This window comes from Cupressus sempervirens, chromosome 9 (assembly GCF_028749045.1).
Source record: "Cupressus sempervirens isolate cs-2001-9-10 chromosome 9, ASM2874904v1, whole genome shotgun sequence".
Classification (NCBI taxonomy): domain Eukaryota; kingdom Viridiplantae; phylum Streptophyta; class Pinopsida; order Cupressales; family Cupressaceae; genus Cupressus; species Cupressus sempervirens.
The window spans coordinates 299,400,503-299,416,606 of record NC_143126.1 but is presented as its reverse complement, the minus strand read 5'-3'; the positions used below and the strand labels follow the sequence as shown (position 1 = coordinate 299,416,606).

The following is a 16,104-nucleotide window of genomic DNA, read 5'->3' as shown; positions in this document are numbered from 1 at the left end:
CATAGTACTACTATTACCATTGGAAAAAATGGTAATTACTTGAGATACTAGTTTGGACCCTACTAGCCAGATCAAGATTGTGCTTGGGTCACCGGGTCTATGGAGGGTCCGGGTAGGGTTCACAGCACAGACTATGGGTCCTCGTGGGTATGCAGATCCACGAGGACCCACAGTCTATCGCACAAACCCACAAGGACCCAGGAGAACAATTAAGGACCCACAAGTATCCACAACCCATGAGGCCAAAAAGTATGTTAAAAAAATTTAAAAACAATTTTTTTTATTAATATTTTTCCTTCTAACCCTAAAAGGAGCCTATTAAAATACATCATATACATGTTATTTCTTGTTTGCTCTCTCATTTTGGTGCACTCATTTTGCAAGCTTGAGGAGAAGGTTTTAGTTATTGATTGTGCGGTCAGAAATCCTTTCGAGAATCATATTGGAGTGTTCCAGGTATGCATTTGATCCTTTATTTTAGTTCTTTTGATAGCTTGTTTATGTTTTCAAAAAGTTCTAAGTTTTTCCAATTTTTTGTACAAGTTTTGAAATATGTTTGTTTTTTCATTTTTGTTATAGATTACAACAATAAGTAGTCAAAGCTCGTTGTGTGGGAAGGGGTCCCAAAAGTATAAAATTGAAAAAGAGGCTCCTTTGTGGAATTATACAACCAGAATTCAACAATGTCCTAGAGGGAGAGGGGTTTAAATGGAAATGTAATTGTTGCTAAACCCAATATAGGAGCTCTTATTACTAAGTAAAACATCATTTTCTAGGACCTGGGGGTAAAGGGATCAAAATGTGTGAGGGCTTAGAGACAGAAGAGAAGGGGTTGCCAGCTTCTCAAATAGCAGCAATGTAAAAGAACAAGAAGTTGATAGGTTAGTTTTAAGGGAAATAAGAAAAAACAAAAGACAAAGCACCACCACTCCCCCCTCAACTAACGACTAGAAGCCATCGCTTCTTACCTATAACTTATAGGGATGAAGAAGACGTAGAAGCACGTGAAACCCACAACTGCAAGAGAGGCCCATTAGATAGGGCATTTCAAAATGAATTAAGAGACATTGTTGATATAAAGGTTGGGCGTTGCTTCTTTGCAAATGGTCTTCCATTCAATCTAGTTAGGTAACCTTATTGCAAAGAGATGTTTCAAGCAGCAAATCAAGCCCCTACTGATTACCAAGGTCTTGGATATGAAAAGGTGAGAACCACCTTATAACATAGTGATAGAAAAAATAAAGAGAACCTTCTCAAACCAATAAGAAATTCTTGGATCCAAATAGGAGTGACTATTGTCTTTGATGGATAGAAAGATTGCAAAAATCGTCCATCAGTAAATGTGATTGTTTTTCACCCAAGGAGTTTATGTTTTTGAAGGCGGTGCACTGTGAAGGGGAGGTAAAAGATGCTGAATTTTTTTCCCAAATTCTCATTGAATCCATAGAGTTTGTGGGTGTGCAAGTAGTACCAAACAATGCAAAAGTTTGTAGGGTTGCATGTGCTTTGGTAGAGGCAACATAAGATCACATCTTTTGGACACCATGCATCGTCCACTCCTTAAGTTTGGTGATGACAACAATTGGCTCCCAAATTGAATGGGCGAAAAAAGTATATGAGGGTGAGGATATCCAAAGGCTTGTGACAAACCACCATATCTCAAGCAATTTTTAGAACTTTCTCCAATCTGGAATTATTGAAGGTAAATTTTAAAATTAAATTTATTTAGTTTCATTTATTATTTTGCCATGTTTACATAATTGAATAAAATATTTTTTTTCTATTGTTTACATATTTAAAATGTGTTATTAACTTACAATTAACATGTTATTAGGTGGTTGAAACTTGATTTGCTTCACACACAATTGTCCTTATACAACTTGTTAGGGCGAAAGATGCATCATCCTTGATGGTTATTAGGAACCAATGAGGTGTTTGAAGCAACTGAATACAATGAGGGCCTAAATGGTGAAAGCAGTGATCTTGGATAATGATTGGTGGGCTCGTGTGGATTATGTATTAGAATTTACCGAGCCTATCAAGTCTACAATTTGATTTTTCGACACTGACGAACCTTGTTTGGGGGACATCTATGATACCATGGACACCATGCTAGAGAAAATTAAATTGGTAAATTTAATACAATCTTCTATCCTTGTTTATTGAGAGATTTTTATTTTATTTTATTTTTAATTAACATTACATCAAGATATCTCACATGAGCATCATTTGACATCTTAGGTTACTCAAAGGAGAAAGCATGATCTTGAGGACACCTTGTACAAAAAGGTGGAGTCAATTGTTCTTCATCGTTGGTGAAGTATCTGTCCTGAGATGTTCCCGCACCAAGTATTTGAGTACCCAAGTCCCCCATCTCCATCATTCTGCAACCATGCCCCCACAGAATGGGTGCTTGAATTTCTATTTGAATTTTGATTTTTGAATGTTACTAGTTGGTATGTAGTATGTTACTATGTTCCATACTAGTTGGTATGTAGTATGTTACTATGTTCCATATTTAATGGTTCTAGTTCATGTTGCAATTTTGCTATGTTCAAGGTTTTTAATTGGGTATGCTCTTCTGAAACATCATTTCGTGTCTAGCATTTCAAGTTTTATATGTATACTATACAATACTCCTCCCTGCCCCATTCTCCCCTTGTCGCCATTCCCTAGACATCCCAAAAATGAGGCCCATTTTCCCCTTGTCCTGGAAACTTAACCTCACATCTTGTCATCCCAACGTACCCTAGTACTGGTGTTACACTAGTTGGAACAAGATGACTACACCTTTACACCTCCTGGCATATACACTCTCTCCTAGTCATAAAACAAATGACATGCTATTCCTAGTGGAGTGCCACGATATAGAGATCCTAAGGTTGCTGGTGGGAATAAAAAGGGATCCAATAGGCTCTTTAGTCATCCTCAAGTGGAATCAGATGTCGGAAGAGAGTTTGGAGATTTGGTCTCAAGAAAAGATGCGGACCTTGATGCTATTAATGACCAAAGCATAATGGATGGTATTAGATGGTGGTACCTACATGGGCAATACTATATGTACCTCCAACCTCTTGCCATTAAGATCCTCTCACAAGTAATTTGTTTAGTTTTTTTTTTTTTTCCTTTTTTTATGGCCACTTACCTTGTAGAATTAGCACACTCTTAAATTTATATTGTATTTCTAACTTATTTTAATTTGGTTGGTTGTCTCTCTAGGTTGCGACATCTTTTGCTCCTGAGTGGAACTGGAGTACATACTCCTTTATCCACTCACTAAAGCATAACCGGCTGGGTGCCAAGAAAGAAAAGGACTTGGTATTCATTCAAAGTAACTTGCACCTCCTGTCACGCAAGAATCCAAAATACAAGAAGAGGGCAAAGAAGTTGGGGGATGTAGCACCCAAGTCTGCTGACTTGGATATGACCATCAAGGATCTAACTAGAGCTACCTTGCTAGATGTGGATGATGATGGTAATGATAAAACACCATTTGGGAATAGTTGAACCAATTCAGGTTCCAATGATGAGGTTCTTGATTTAGTTGCAGTTGAGGATGAACCCATTGATCCTTCATGTTTTGATTATCCATTTGACCCTTGAAAGGCCTTGATACAATGATAAACAAGCACTTGTCACTATTATGATATTATCATGATGTTTCAAAATTTATTATTTAATGAACTACTCTATGTTTTGAAATTTCATTTTGCAATTCAGTAATTTAATGTACTATTTTCTTTAGGTCGTGAACATAGATTAATGAGCAAATATTTAATGTTTATCTTTGACATTTGGCATATGATCAATGATCGAACAACATATATTCATACTATGAAATGATTTAATTTTGCAGTTACGTATGTTTCTCTTATTTTTTTTATTTTTTTTTAATGTAAAATGCATACACACACACTCACGAAACCCCTCATGAAAAAAATTGTCCAAACCGACAAACCCGTACTCAAATCTGAACCCATCCCTGAACCCCAACGACTACTTAGGTAATTACCATCAATTTGAAAAAGATGAAGATATAAAACATAATAACTAAAGTCTAGTAGCAGTATTCAAATGGTGAATATCAAAATCAAAAATATGAATATCAAATATAAACGTTGCAATGACAATTTTCCATTTCACAATCCAATGTTCATCAAGATTTGAAATAAAAACCAATTGATCATGCTATCAAGATTCAACAATGTTCAAACTTCAAACTTCAAAAACAAAATAGTATCACTAAGCATCGAGTAAATTGTGAAATATGACTTTGCTTTTAAGTTATGAAATTATAAGTTTTATGTTTTGGGCATTCTAGCCAATAATGGCAAGTTATGATGGTCAAATTGTCGTGTTTTGTTCTCACCGTCAAAATTCAAATCACATTGGGGATGAGGTCCCCCATTTGTAGCCTCACCAATTCATAGCTTTGGGTCAAAACATTTACCCCTCTTAAAAAAGAGTTTTGGGCATTCCTTAAATCTTTTATGCTTAGAATTAAACTTAAGTTATTTTTTGTTTTTGTTTGTTTGTTTTTGGGACCCTTTTAAAAGAAACATGTAGGAGACACCTAGAAGTTTCTTTGATGTTGGGAGGACTTCTAAGCATCTCGAAAAATTCATGACATCCCCAACCGGAGTCCCCTCAAGATAAGTCTCCTATTGGCCAAAAATCAAAGGAAATGTCTCCAAGTCAATGGAGAGACATGGTGGAGGTGAAGCGGCAGTGGCACCCATCCCTATCTTAGAAACTTCAAGATTGGGTGGGGAGTGGGGTGGACGCATCCCTATGGAGCACTGTTAATATGCCAATTTAGCGGCCTTCCAAACTTCAAACATAGAATATTAGGTACAAAACTACTTGATGACAACTATGCTTTGTGAAATCAGTTTTTTCAACAATAAGTGAATTAAAATACCAAATCTTTATTCCTTAGGTGGCTTCATAAAATTATATATGCAAGAAAATTGATGGATCTGTCATAGGTTCTAAAAGAATCATTACTTCATTTTTCATGCATCCGACCATGTTCATGGCATGTCCAAGACAGCCCCATGCCTTGGGGGTTTTAGCTATACTTTCAATTAAACTATCAGCAAACCCTGAAATCGGCTCATATGCAAGCCCTACTTGCTGCCCTTTTTCTTGGCACCCAATCAGGAGCTTTCGGCTTGTCTGGGAGCAAAGACCAAAATCAAATATAAATCCCACAGAACCTACCTAAATGAATTTCCCTCCAGAGACATTCTTATTTCTTTTTATGCAATTCTGTTAAAAAATTTCTGCAGGAATTAATGATTTAAAGTTCTAAAAAGTCAAGTTCTTTAAAGGCATTATGGATCTGCAGTAAGACGTACCCATTGATAAACTGCTGAAAGCATAGATCAACGATCAAAGAAGCATTTTGCAGGTTATGTATTTGATTTTCTGTGTTAATTCTCATGGTTGTTTGGTATGGATAAGGAACAAGGCTCCAGTAGCTAAATTTGAGACAGAGATGCTCAAAAATATTTTGTAACACAGATATTGCTAAAGATCCCTCTGCAAGGTGCAGGAATTGTACTGCTCATTTTTGTTTTCAAAATCTATAACTAATGACTTTCTTTTCAAAACAAAATATAGCACACTCCAGCACCTCATCATACAAACCAGTCAGTCCATCTTGCAGAGATGTGCCCAAATACTCGCAAGAAAATGAGTTTAATGATTAAAACATTTGAGCTTCTTGGCAAGCATGATAGTCTAAATAATAAAGTTTATATATTAGGCATATCTGAGAAATTGGAGAGTACATTTGGGGCAGCAGGATTGTAGGTTATCGTGCAAACAGCCTTATCATGTGCATGAAGTGTGAACATTGGTTTGCCATCAGAATCAACAGCTGATACTCCCACTCGAATATCAAAACCTCGTACAGTGCCATCTTCAAGACTAACCTGTATGAAAAGCAAATCCACACAACAAAACAAAAATTCAGACCATAAGTAGGGTCCCGAGAACTAAAGTATTTATTTACAAAGTAAAGACTCTTCTTCAAACTGCATAAATGATTGTATTGATTCATTAAAAAAAACATAACAGCTGTTCACAAGGAAAAGATGGAATCACCCTTGGATTAACAGAAACAAAGCACCACCCCTTTCATCCTTACCACAAATGAGTGATCAGTATGTGGATCCCATGCAAGGCTCTCGACATCTGCTGGAACTGACCACCGGACTCCCGGATGTGTTGGAGCCCTCATGTCCATCTATGAAATTTCAGAAAGATTTAGTCTGTGATCATAAATATCATTACTAACAACCAACAAACAAACAAAATTGTCATATAATACATGTAAACTTTTTGGAAAAAAGATCTTCGATATTTTACTTTTACAAGGCAAAATAGTTTTGAAAATTTTATATATCTATTATTTAAGCTGAAATTATAATGAATATACAATGGCTTCCTATATGATCACTATCGACAATCTCATATACTTAATGAAAAGAACTAATCTATATGAAAAAACAAACTAAAGACCAATTTTATTGTGAAAAAACTTATGAACTTTTGTAGAAGGATTTAAAAACTACCTTCAAGTAAGCATGCACATGTGGACCTTATAAACATTTTCCAATGTGGAAGACAAATTTATTTCAAACATATTGAGAAGTGTCAAAGATGAAATTCCTCTTTATATTTAAAGTCTAGAATAATCAGCAAATGATGGAACTCCTAGTCCATGCAAAAGGGTAGTAAACTTTTCAAAATTATTAAATTGACTTGATAATGGTTTTACCATTCCTTGAATGAGGTGAAAAAATAGAGCATTATCTTGCCAAGGAGAAAAAAAGACGAAAAAACTTGACTGCAAAATGATTACCAAGATATTCAATCAACTTATGAAAACTGGCAAAGTATCCTTATATATGATTACAAAAGAATTATCTAATGTAGATAAGAATACTTATCCAATAAAGAAAAACACAAAGCAATCTGAATTTGAAACAAGTTTGTCAAAACCTACACTGAAAGCTAACTGACCATTACAATATAACAATACTTCAATAACTTCCCTTGATGATCAATCTACTATCTAAACCAAGTTTATCCCAAAATTTCATAAATTTGTCAAGAAACAAAGACTTGAATGTCTATGATTTGATCCTCAATTGGACAATAATAAAACTTAACAGATCCTCCTTCAACAACTTGTTCGATGAAGTGATAATGAGTTCAACATTTTCAGTACAGTCATGGAAGAGTAGATGCTTAGTGACTTTGATTAACCCTTGATTATCACAAAACAAGGGTGTATGCCCAAATTATGACATCTCATGTCAGATATCTTTCTAAGAGAAACAGCCTCACATACTACTTTAACTAATCCTTGATATTTTGCTTCAGTCAAGAAAAGAGCTACTACGTGTGGTTCATGTGATTCACCCATGGCAAGGGTAAAAACATGTCCATGAGTGGATTTTCTGTCACCTACAAAAGCTGCCCAATTTTAATCCATAACTTGCACAGCCTGTGTTCTTTGCTTTTGTTTTAAAGAATGCCAAAGTCACATGTCCCTTTAACATATTTTAACACCCTCTTCAGTGCAGTTCAATGTGCCATCTGTAATATCCCCTTTTCTAGGCCAGTGAATTATGATGCCTCATTAGCCTGCTTTTGCCTTGGTCCCCTGGGCTAACTGGGATTTCTCAAGGATCAGATTGAGTTTTGGCCTAGACATTCTAGTTTCCAACATATCAGAGATGTTCCAGTGGGGTTTCCAAATACTCAATATTTATAGAAATTCAGAAGACTCAACATTCTTGGCATTTCAGTGTTGGACAGGAAGCATCTTGCTAAGACCTTTCCAACGAGCTATCATTCATGTTTATCCGCGTCCATCTGGTCAGTAATTTTAATGATGGAAGATTAAAATGGTTTATTAATAAAGTGACTTTAAAACATAAGTTCATATTATTAATGTCATTTTATTATTATATAAGCACTTTATTTTCTAAGGTGAGAAAAAAAATGTTTTAAAAGGAAATAAAGAAACAGAGAAAGGAATGTGAAGAGTCACCAGGTTGGGCTTAAAAGAGAAAAGAGAGCTCATTTGCAACTTACTTGATTTATGACTGGATCTCATTTTGTCTCTTGAAGAGTTCTGGAGAGCTTCGGCTTTAGTAGCTGAGAGGACAAAAACCCTCGAGCTTGGAGGCAGTAGACAAAAACCTATTGTCTATTGGAGATATCACATGGGTATATCACTTGTGCTTTAAATCTTTATTTCATATTGTCCAATCCACCTGTAGTTTTTTGTATTTACGATTGGATTTGGTTATTGTATTGTTGAGGATGGAAATGCCATAAAATTTCTAAGATTATATTTTTATCTGAGTATTTTAGGTATATGTTGTGCAAATCTGAAATCTATTGCATAAATTTATCAGTTGAATATTTCTGAAATATATTTGAGAAATTTGGGGCAAATATCTGATTGCGGGTATTACACCATCTTTGGTATTGTAATGAATCTGGAAAGGAAACAACATAGATCAAATGTGGTCTAATGGTTGTAAGATATATTAGGCCCCACTACTTTCTTGTAGGCTAACTTGTCTTAAGAGCTAATTTTGGCTGAGAGCATTAGCCCATTCTCCATATGCCTAGAAGAGATTTCACAATTTGTAATTCTATGTTTGTCAAAGGAAATTCTTGGCACATTTTGATTGTTGGATAAAATGATACCACTTAGTTGCCAAACCACTACACTTAGGTAGTAATGTAGGAGGCTTAGATCAATCATGTTAATAGCTTTAGTTACATCAGAATTACTATGTTTGATAGCACTTTCCTCACTACTTATAGCAGCAATATCCTCTACATATATAATATGCAGCATGATATAAATGCCTATGTTTTTTATGTGCAATTTGTTATCCAAAGTACTCCACTGGAATCCCTGTTCAACCAAGTACCTATCAATTTTGATGTAGCATCCCTCAGGTGCCTATTTCAAGCCATAAAGAGCTTTCTTCAGTGAACAAACAAAATGCTCCTTTCCTAGACCTTATGAGTGAAACATGTACACTTCTTTCTTAAGATATCCATTGATGAAGGCACCCGTCAAGTCCATTTGATGAATGTCCAACCAAGCTAAGCTACCATGGCTGGGACTAGTCAGATGGTGTTCGTCTTTGTTGTAAGAGAAAAGGTCTCTTTACAGTCAATGCCTTCTCTTTGTGAGAACCCTTTTGCTACCAACTAAGCTTTAAGCTTGTCTAGTGTACCATTTGCCTTATACTAGATACTGTACACCTATTTGAAACCAATGGCTTTCTTCTCTAGTGGGATAGGACTAATCAAATGGTGTTCATATTTGTGTAAGAGCAAAGGTCTCTTCATAGTCAATTGCCTCTCTTTGTCAAAACACTTTTGCTAACAAGCGTTATGCTTGTCTAGTGCACCACTTGCCATGTACTGGACTTTCTACACCCATTTGTAACCAATGGCTTTCTTCCCCAATAGTTCGATGTGAGGGATTCAAAGACATATTCTTCAAAGGACTCATTTTTAGTTGCAATGGCCTTTCCTCGTTCAAGTTATCAAACACATGTGGCTCATAAACTTCAAGAATATTTGCCATTAAGAAAAAGTTAGCTTTGCTCATTTTTCTCTTTCTTCCAGATGGTTATCCCTGACTCATTTGACTTAGCTGAACATTGCCAATAATGCTTTCCCACAATGACAGTCTCTTCTTAATATTCTCTAAATTCCAATGAATATTGTCATCGTGACTTGGGATATCTATAATTGTATCTTGGGATGTTGATCCAAGTTATCATCAATGAAATGATTAATTTGAAGTTATTTCTCACTAGAAAAGTTTACACACTCTATATACTCCCTTCAAGTGGAGCTACATGAATTTGAATTCATTAATGCTTAGCCACAACAAACTATTATTCAATAATCTTTAGATAAGTTTCAAAAATCCTACCTTTACAATCAACCACATCTCTACTAAAGCTCAAGCAATCAATGCCAACATCAATCAGTCTATAAGCCTGTTGATTGTCACAATACCCTATAAGCATTAGTTTCTTACTCTTAGGAACTAATTTGATTCTCATTTCACCAAGAATCCAAACATTATGCAATGAAACCAAAGACTTTAAGATGACTTATATTAGGTTTCCTCCCAGACCATGCTCCCTTTAGGGTCATTTGCTTCACTGGCTATGTTCGAGATCTAATTAGCAAATATACCATTGTATACATTGCTTCAACCCACAACTTCTTGGGAACATCCCTATTCTTCATCATTCATATGATCATCTTTATATAGCATTGTATACATTGCTTCAACCAAAAACTTCTTGTAAACATCCTTATTCTCCATTATACATCAACGCATATTTGTAATAGCATGCTCTACCTCTAAACTGCAGTTTGTTGTGGGTTATAGAGCGTTGTATTCTGCCTTTTCATGTCCAATTTAGTAGAAAAGTTATTATATTCTACTAAACAAAATTCTCCTCCATTATCCAATTTGTAGTTGTCACAACCTAACTCTTTTTCCACTGAAATTCTTTATAAACACATCTAACTTTGATTTCGAAAAATAAGTCCACATTTTTTTACTAGAAAAATCAACAAATAGAAGAAAATAGTTAGCACCAATGGCAGATAGCATGTTCATTGCTCTACAAATATCTACATGAAATATCTAGATGTGGGACTTTCCTAGTTCTCCAAGCTTACCATCAAAATAAATTAGCTATTACTTTTGTACCTAGAAAGCTCTACAAAAACCCTATAATGCTAGATATCAATAAGTCCATCTACCAAATTTTATCAAGCCAACTAAGAAAGTGTTGCCAGACTTTCAGTCCTCCTCTTTTAAGCTTCTAGCTTGGAGTCAATTCAATGCAAATATCCTAAAGGTCCAAGTCTAGGTTGCCCCTTAGGGGGCTTTTTTCTCATCCTTCATTAAGCTTGCCTACACCTTGCAAGATTTTGGGATTTCCCTGCTCCGATTTCTCCCCAGACCCTTCATACGAAAATCGAAAAAATCAAGCGCGTATTAGTCCCTAGGTGTCATAGGCGAGGTGGGAATGTTGTAGAGCATCTTCCCATGGTGAGAAGAAGGGTAATAAACAAATTGGATCAACAAAGTTGCAGACATAGGCTCCTTTCAGAGCTTCACCTATCCAACTACTACTCCACCGGAAGTGAAGCTCATCAAGTGAGTTTCCAACACATGAAGAAAGATGCCTCTAGAAGCAATAATCTTGAAGGAACATGAATCAAAAGGCCAAAAGAGCATAATTCTAAAGAAAAGGAATCCCTAATTGATCCCAGAAATGAAGAATGACTTAGTCCTAACACTATGGCAGAGTTGCGCCTTTGTGACTGCTTCCCCACAGGAGGAGTAGCCCGGAACCCAAATTTCTGACATGGGAAGATGAAATACATTTTTGGATAATATAAGTGAAAAATGTACTTGTTGGGATCCTATATTATATTGCTCAAAGAAAGAAAGGTTCCTAAGTCTTCTTGAGGTGAATGAAATGCTAAATGGTGGACGCCTTCTTAAGGAAGTAATTTCAAGTGTGTTGCGGAGCTAATTCTTCCATTTTCCAAAAGCACATTCTATGAAGCATTAAGATGGATTTATGCATTCTGATGGTGCCTAGAGGGATCCTGAACCAAAATGAATCATTTGTGAAGTCCCCCGAAGCCAAAGATGACAAAGAGTTACTTTGTTGGAAAATCACTTTTGGAGGTGCAACTCTGAACAATGGAGGACCCCTAGAGGCACTTTCCCAAAAGCACAAATTTGGCCCATTTCATGAAGCGGGGATGTCGGATTTTGCATTCCAATGATGTAGAGCATTAAGCAACCATTTTCGAGTGTCTCTAAGGCAGAAATGACTATGTCGGAAAACGGTCATTTTCAATGAGTCATGGCCCCTGGAGAACCTACCACTCCAGTTTTCCAAAAAGGTGGATTTGATCAAGCGCACAAGATATATTCCTAAAGATTTCATCCTTCGAATATGCTTAGAGCAAGATCGTGCCAAAAGTTCATTCAATTAAGTAAGTTTCAGTTAAATCTAAGCCATGTCGGAGTTGAACTACTTCAGCTACTCCTCCACCGGAGGAGCACCTTATAAGCCACTTCTCCGACGAAGCAAACTTAGAGTATATCTTTTTATAGCGGATATTCTTTCGAAGATGCTCATATTATGCTTCTCCAAGTAAAAGTGTCCAAGTATAAAAGGATTTCACAAAAGTAGAAAACGATCTTCTTCTTTGGCAAGAGCACACCTCAAATGTTACTTCTCTGAAAGGATAAGTAAAATGCACTTTTTGGTAGTGGCTCAAGCATATAAGCGAATATTCTTTCAGAGATCCTTGTTTCATGCTACTCCAAGGGAAAAGTGACCAATTATGTAAAAGTGGAAAATGAAGTTCTCCAACCCCAGAAAAGAAGCCCAAAGGCCACGCTTCCGATCGGCAAAATGTTAAGTATTTAAGCTTTTCGAGAAAGCAATGAAAGTGCTACTCCTCTAAAACAACTAAAAGAAGCATTGCAAAAAGAGAAAAAGGCTTCGTCACAGCTTTAATTAAGTAAAGTGTATTTCTCCTTAAGGCGGATTCTCACCCCGAGAGCTTCTTCTCGAAGGCCAATATATAATCGAGAAAAATGACTTCTCTGTTGTGCCAAAGCCTAAGGGCTAAAATCTTATAAAACTCGTTGTACGGCCTCCCTGAAAAGGTAAATCTTATATGAATGACATCACTTAGCGCCGTTAACCTACTTCATTTATCGTAGATCCGATCGTTACGCCATGAAAGGGCATTTTACAATTAATGGGCCACTCCTTACTCGTGTCATGCAAGAAATTCAAAGCACAACGATCAAATTTGAATTGAATAAGATTAGAAAGTGGGTTAGTTCACTTCTTCTTCTTGCAACATGCACAATTTCATGATAAGTGAGATTTTTTCTTGCCCTGTGTGTTATATAGAAAATGGAAGGGAGAATTGGTGGTACTAATTGTTTTCCTGGTCTAGAGAGTGAGGTCAAGAATTACACTGATACATCTTTTAGATTCTACAATCTCAGAGATTTGCACAGAAGGTTGAACATGCAGCCTATTCATCCTATCACTCAGAAGCTTAAAGAGAGTGGGCTAGTGGGAGCCGTTGGTTTCCCTATGGCAAATCAAGCGCTAGAATTAGTTCAAGAATGCATAGCTCAGTATGATGTGAAGACAAAGCAAATCAAGATGTTAGACAACGCTGAGTATTGTGACATAGATTTTGGTTTGTCCGCCTCCATGTTCAATGAGAAGAAGACTCTTAAGGCGAGGAGACATCCTAGCAACATGGTTCTAGCCACCAAAGAGCAAGAAGCGTAAACTTCCTAAGACCTTGTTTGGAACCAGTCTAAAGAGAGAAATCGTGGATATTTTGGCCTTATTGCTTAGACTAAAAGGTTATGAAGAAGTTCTAAATTTTATGGAGCACCATTTCTTTCAAGTGCAAGTAGTTTGTGCGGATGACCAATACATCGATTGGGCACCAATTATTTGTGATGAATTCACTAGCTGGATGGGCTTGACCATTCAAGCAATTCTATATGTCTTCCTATCTTATATATGTCTTGGCAACACACCATCTACTACCAGGCATGTCGTGCATTGAATATTTTGATGAGATGACAAAGGTCTACGATCTCTACCCCTGCTTGCAACTTGAGAAGAGCTATGAGGAGTTCATAAAGGTGAATGATGCCTTTACCATGAGGTTGTGCAAAGAGCTACAAGGATGCCCTGAGAGGAGTTTTTCGCCAGAGGCGATATCTGTGGTCACGTAATTCGGATGTTGTTTCATACAATTCCTGGCCTTCTCCTACATCAGAATCGGTGGATTCAATGGATTCCCATGGAGACTACCAAGGTATCCTAAAGATAAGATAGTGTTGATTGAGTTGTGTAGACAAGTGCTAGAAGTTAATACCTTGTGTTCAGCAGTTCAGAAGGCAGGAATCCCTTTCCCAGTGGTTGTAGGATCATACTCATGTGCATCTAGTTCTAATGCAGAGAATCTGATAAAGGCCTTTGAGCGCAAGTATAAATTGAAGGATTATGAAGTCATAAGGCCTTAGTTTGATCCTATAGATTATGTGAAGGATAAGTTGCAACTTGGCTCTAGTTAAAAGCATGTGCCTGATATAAAGGACTACTGGGCAGACTACTACACTGAAGTTTAGACCCAGGAACAGTTTTGGTCAAGGCTCACTATTGAGCAAGTCGAGATGTACAAGGTAAATATTAATGTTGATGATATTGAGGATGATGGATCTCATTTGAGGTCCTCTAATGAAAAAGAGATCAAAGACAAACCTATTTTGTCTACTCCATCGGAGGGCTCAATAATTGACAAGATGGAGATTCTGATGGATGGAATTATAAAGACGACTAACAAGTGGGTAGATGGACCAGAGCTAGAAGAAAGAGGATGGGTGCTATTGGTTCATCTGCAAGCGTATCTGGAAGAGCTCAAACAACATCCCACCCACTTCCACCACTGCAACAACCACATCTACATCTACGGGACCTTCACAATCAGTAGGAGGAGGTGACCAGCCACCAGATGACAAAAGTGTATAAGTAACTCCTAGTTGTGGAGGAGGTTCCTTGTTTGACATTGGTAATGTTGGTAACATAGAGGAAGAGAAGGAAAAAGAGAAAGAGAAGGACCAATCAGTTAGCAAAGACTCCTCGATAATTCCGGTGATAAATCTTGACGGAGATAGCAATTGATCGAAGGAGAACCAGCTAGGAGATGGACCTAATGGAGGTGATCAAGCTCAAGTGACTCCTGAGCAGCAACAACAAAGAGGCACTGATCAAGGTAATCCCCCTGCTAACTCTGTAACTAAGATTGTTACCTTTCCATTTTCTAGTAGGAAGAAGAAGACTCCTCCAGTAGCAAGGAAGTTATGTGATCCCTCAGCACTCAACGTCCTCACAACTCATTCATGGTTGGAGGATACCATCGAGAGGAAGAGAAGGGTAGAGGAAACTGTAACTCCTAAGAATCTGATAGCCCAGGCTATGCAATCACAGCCCCCATCCCAAAAAGCTAAGAAGCGAAAGACATTAACAGCTCTTGCTACTGAAGTCAATACAGGGCACATGATGATTCAAAGTGCTAAGCCTCAGAAGGAGGGGAGAATAGAAGAGCTAGCCCCGAGTGACTTCCAAGTAAAGACACATGATATGGGACCCCCAATGCATGATACCATGCTAAATGTGTAGAAATATAGCAATGTCAAGATTGAGGATAGGTTGGAGGAGTTGATGCAGACTAAGGTGACTTTGAAGGCCTCGAACAAAGAGTTGACTGATTATATTAGAGCTATGCTCGGGCCCCTTGCAATTGTACCAACAGATAGTGCTACCCCGAGCACATTTGACCCTACTACGAAGGAGAACAAGAATTTGCTTGTGAAGCTGCAGTAGGAAAGTCATTATGGTCAAATGGACTGAGCATCGATTGAAGACATGAAGACCTGAGGTCCTCCTTTAATTGAGAACCTTGGCAACCTCTTGGTGGATGTAGACAAGCTAAAAGAGACAATGACTAGTCACCAAGCCTCTATGCAATCTGAAGCTCAACAATTAGTGGAGGAGTTGATTGTACTCCAAGAGGTGATAGATATGAAGACTGATGTAGCCATCAGTCATGGCATCCTAAGAATAGGAAAAGAGCGATTACAGCACTAGAAGCAGTCCATGGAATTCAAGAGAGAGAACTTGGAGAAATCAGAGGAAGAATTGAATAGTGTGTATGATGATGTGAAGAAAATTATGGAGAAGATCTACGTGTACCTAAAGGATCTGCACGCCGAATCCCAAGTGGCTCCTAATAAGCAATTGGTGGATATCTAGCACATGAAGGCGAGGTTTCTTAGCTTCACTGAGGAGACTACTAGTCCGGCCAATTATCAGGATTTCAAGATACTGGACTTGATAGCATTTAATGCCACCCTCACGAAGGTATTAGACAAGCTCCTGTCTAAGGTTGTCATGATACAAG

General features: G+C 37.3%; 1 protein-coding gene across 1 annotated transcript in view; it reads right to left on the bottom strand.

Annotated features, from left to right (window-relative positions):
- Nucleotides 1–16,104, bottom strand: part of LOC149538585 (uncharacterized) — a 164,681-nt gene that overhangs the window by 29,280 nt on the left and 119,297 nt on the right. Inside the window, exons 12-13 of the mRNA XM_089799892.1 lie at nt 6,155–6,253; nt 5,796–5,939 (exon numbers count right to left, since the gene is read on the bottom strand). Coding sequence (XP_089656018.1) covers nt 5,796–5,939; nt 6,155–6,253 — 243 coding nt within the window. The remainder of the gene's footprint in view (nt 1–5,795; nt 5,940–6,154; nt 6,254–16,104) is intronic.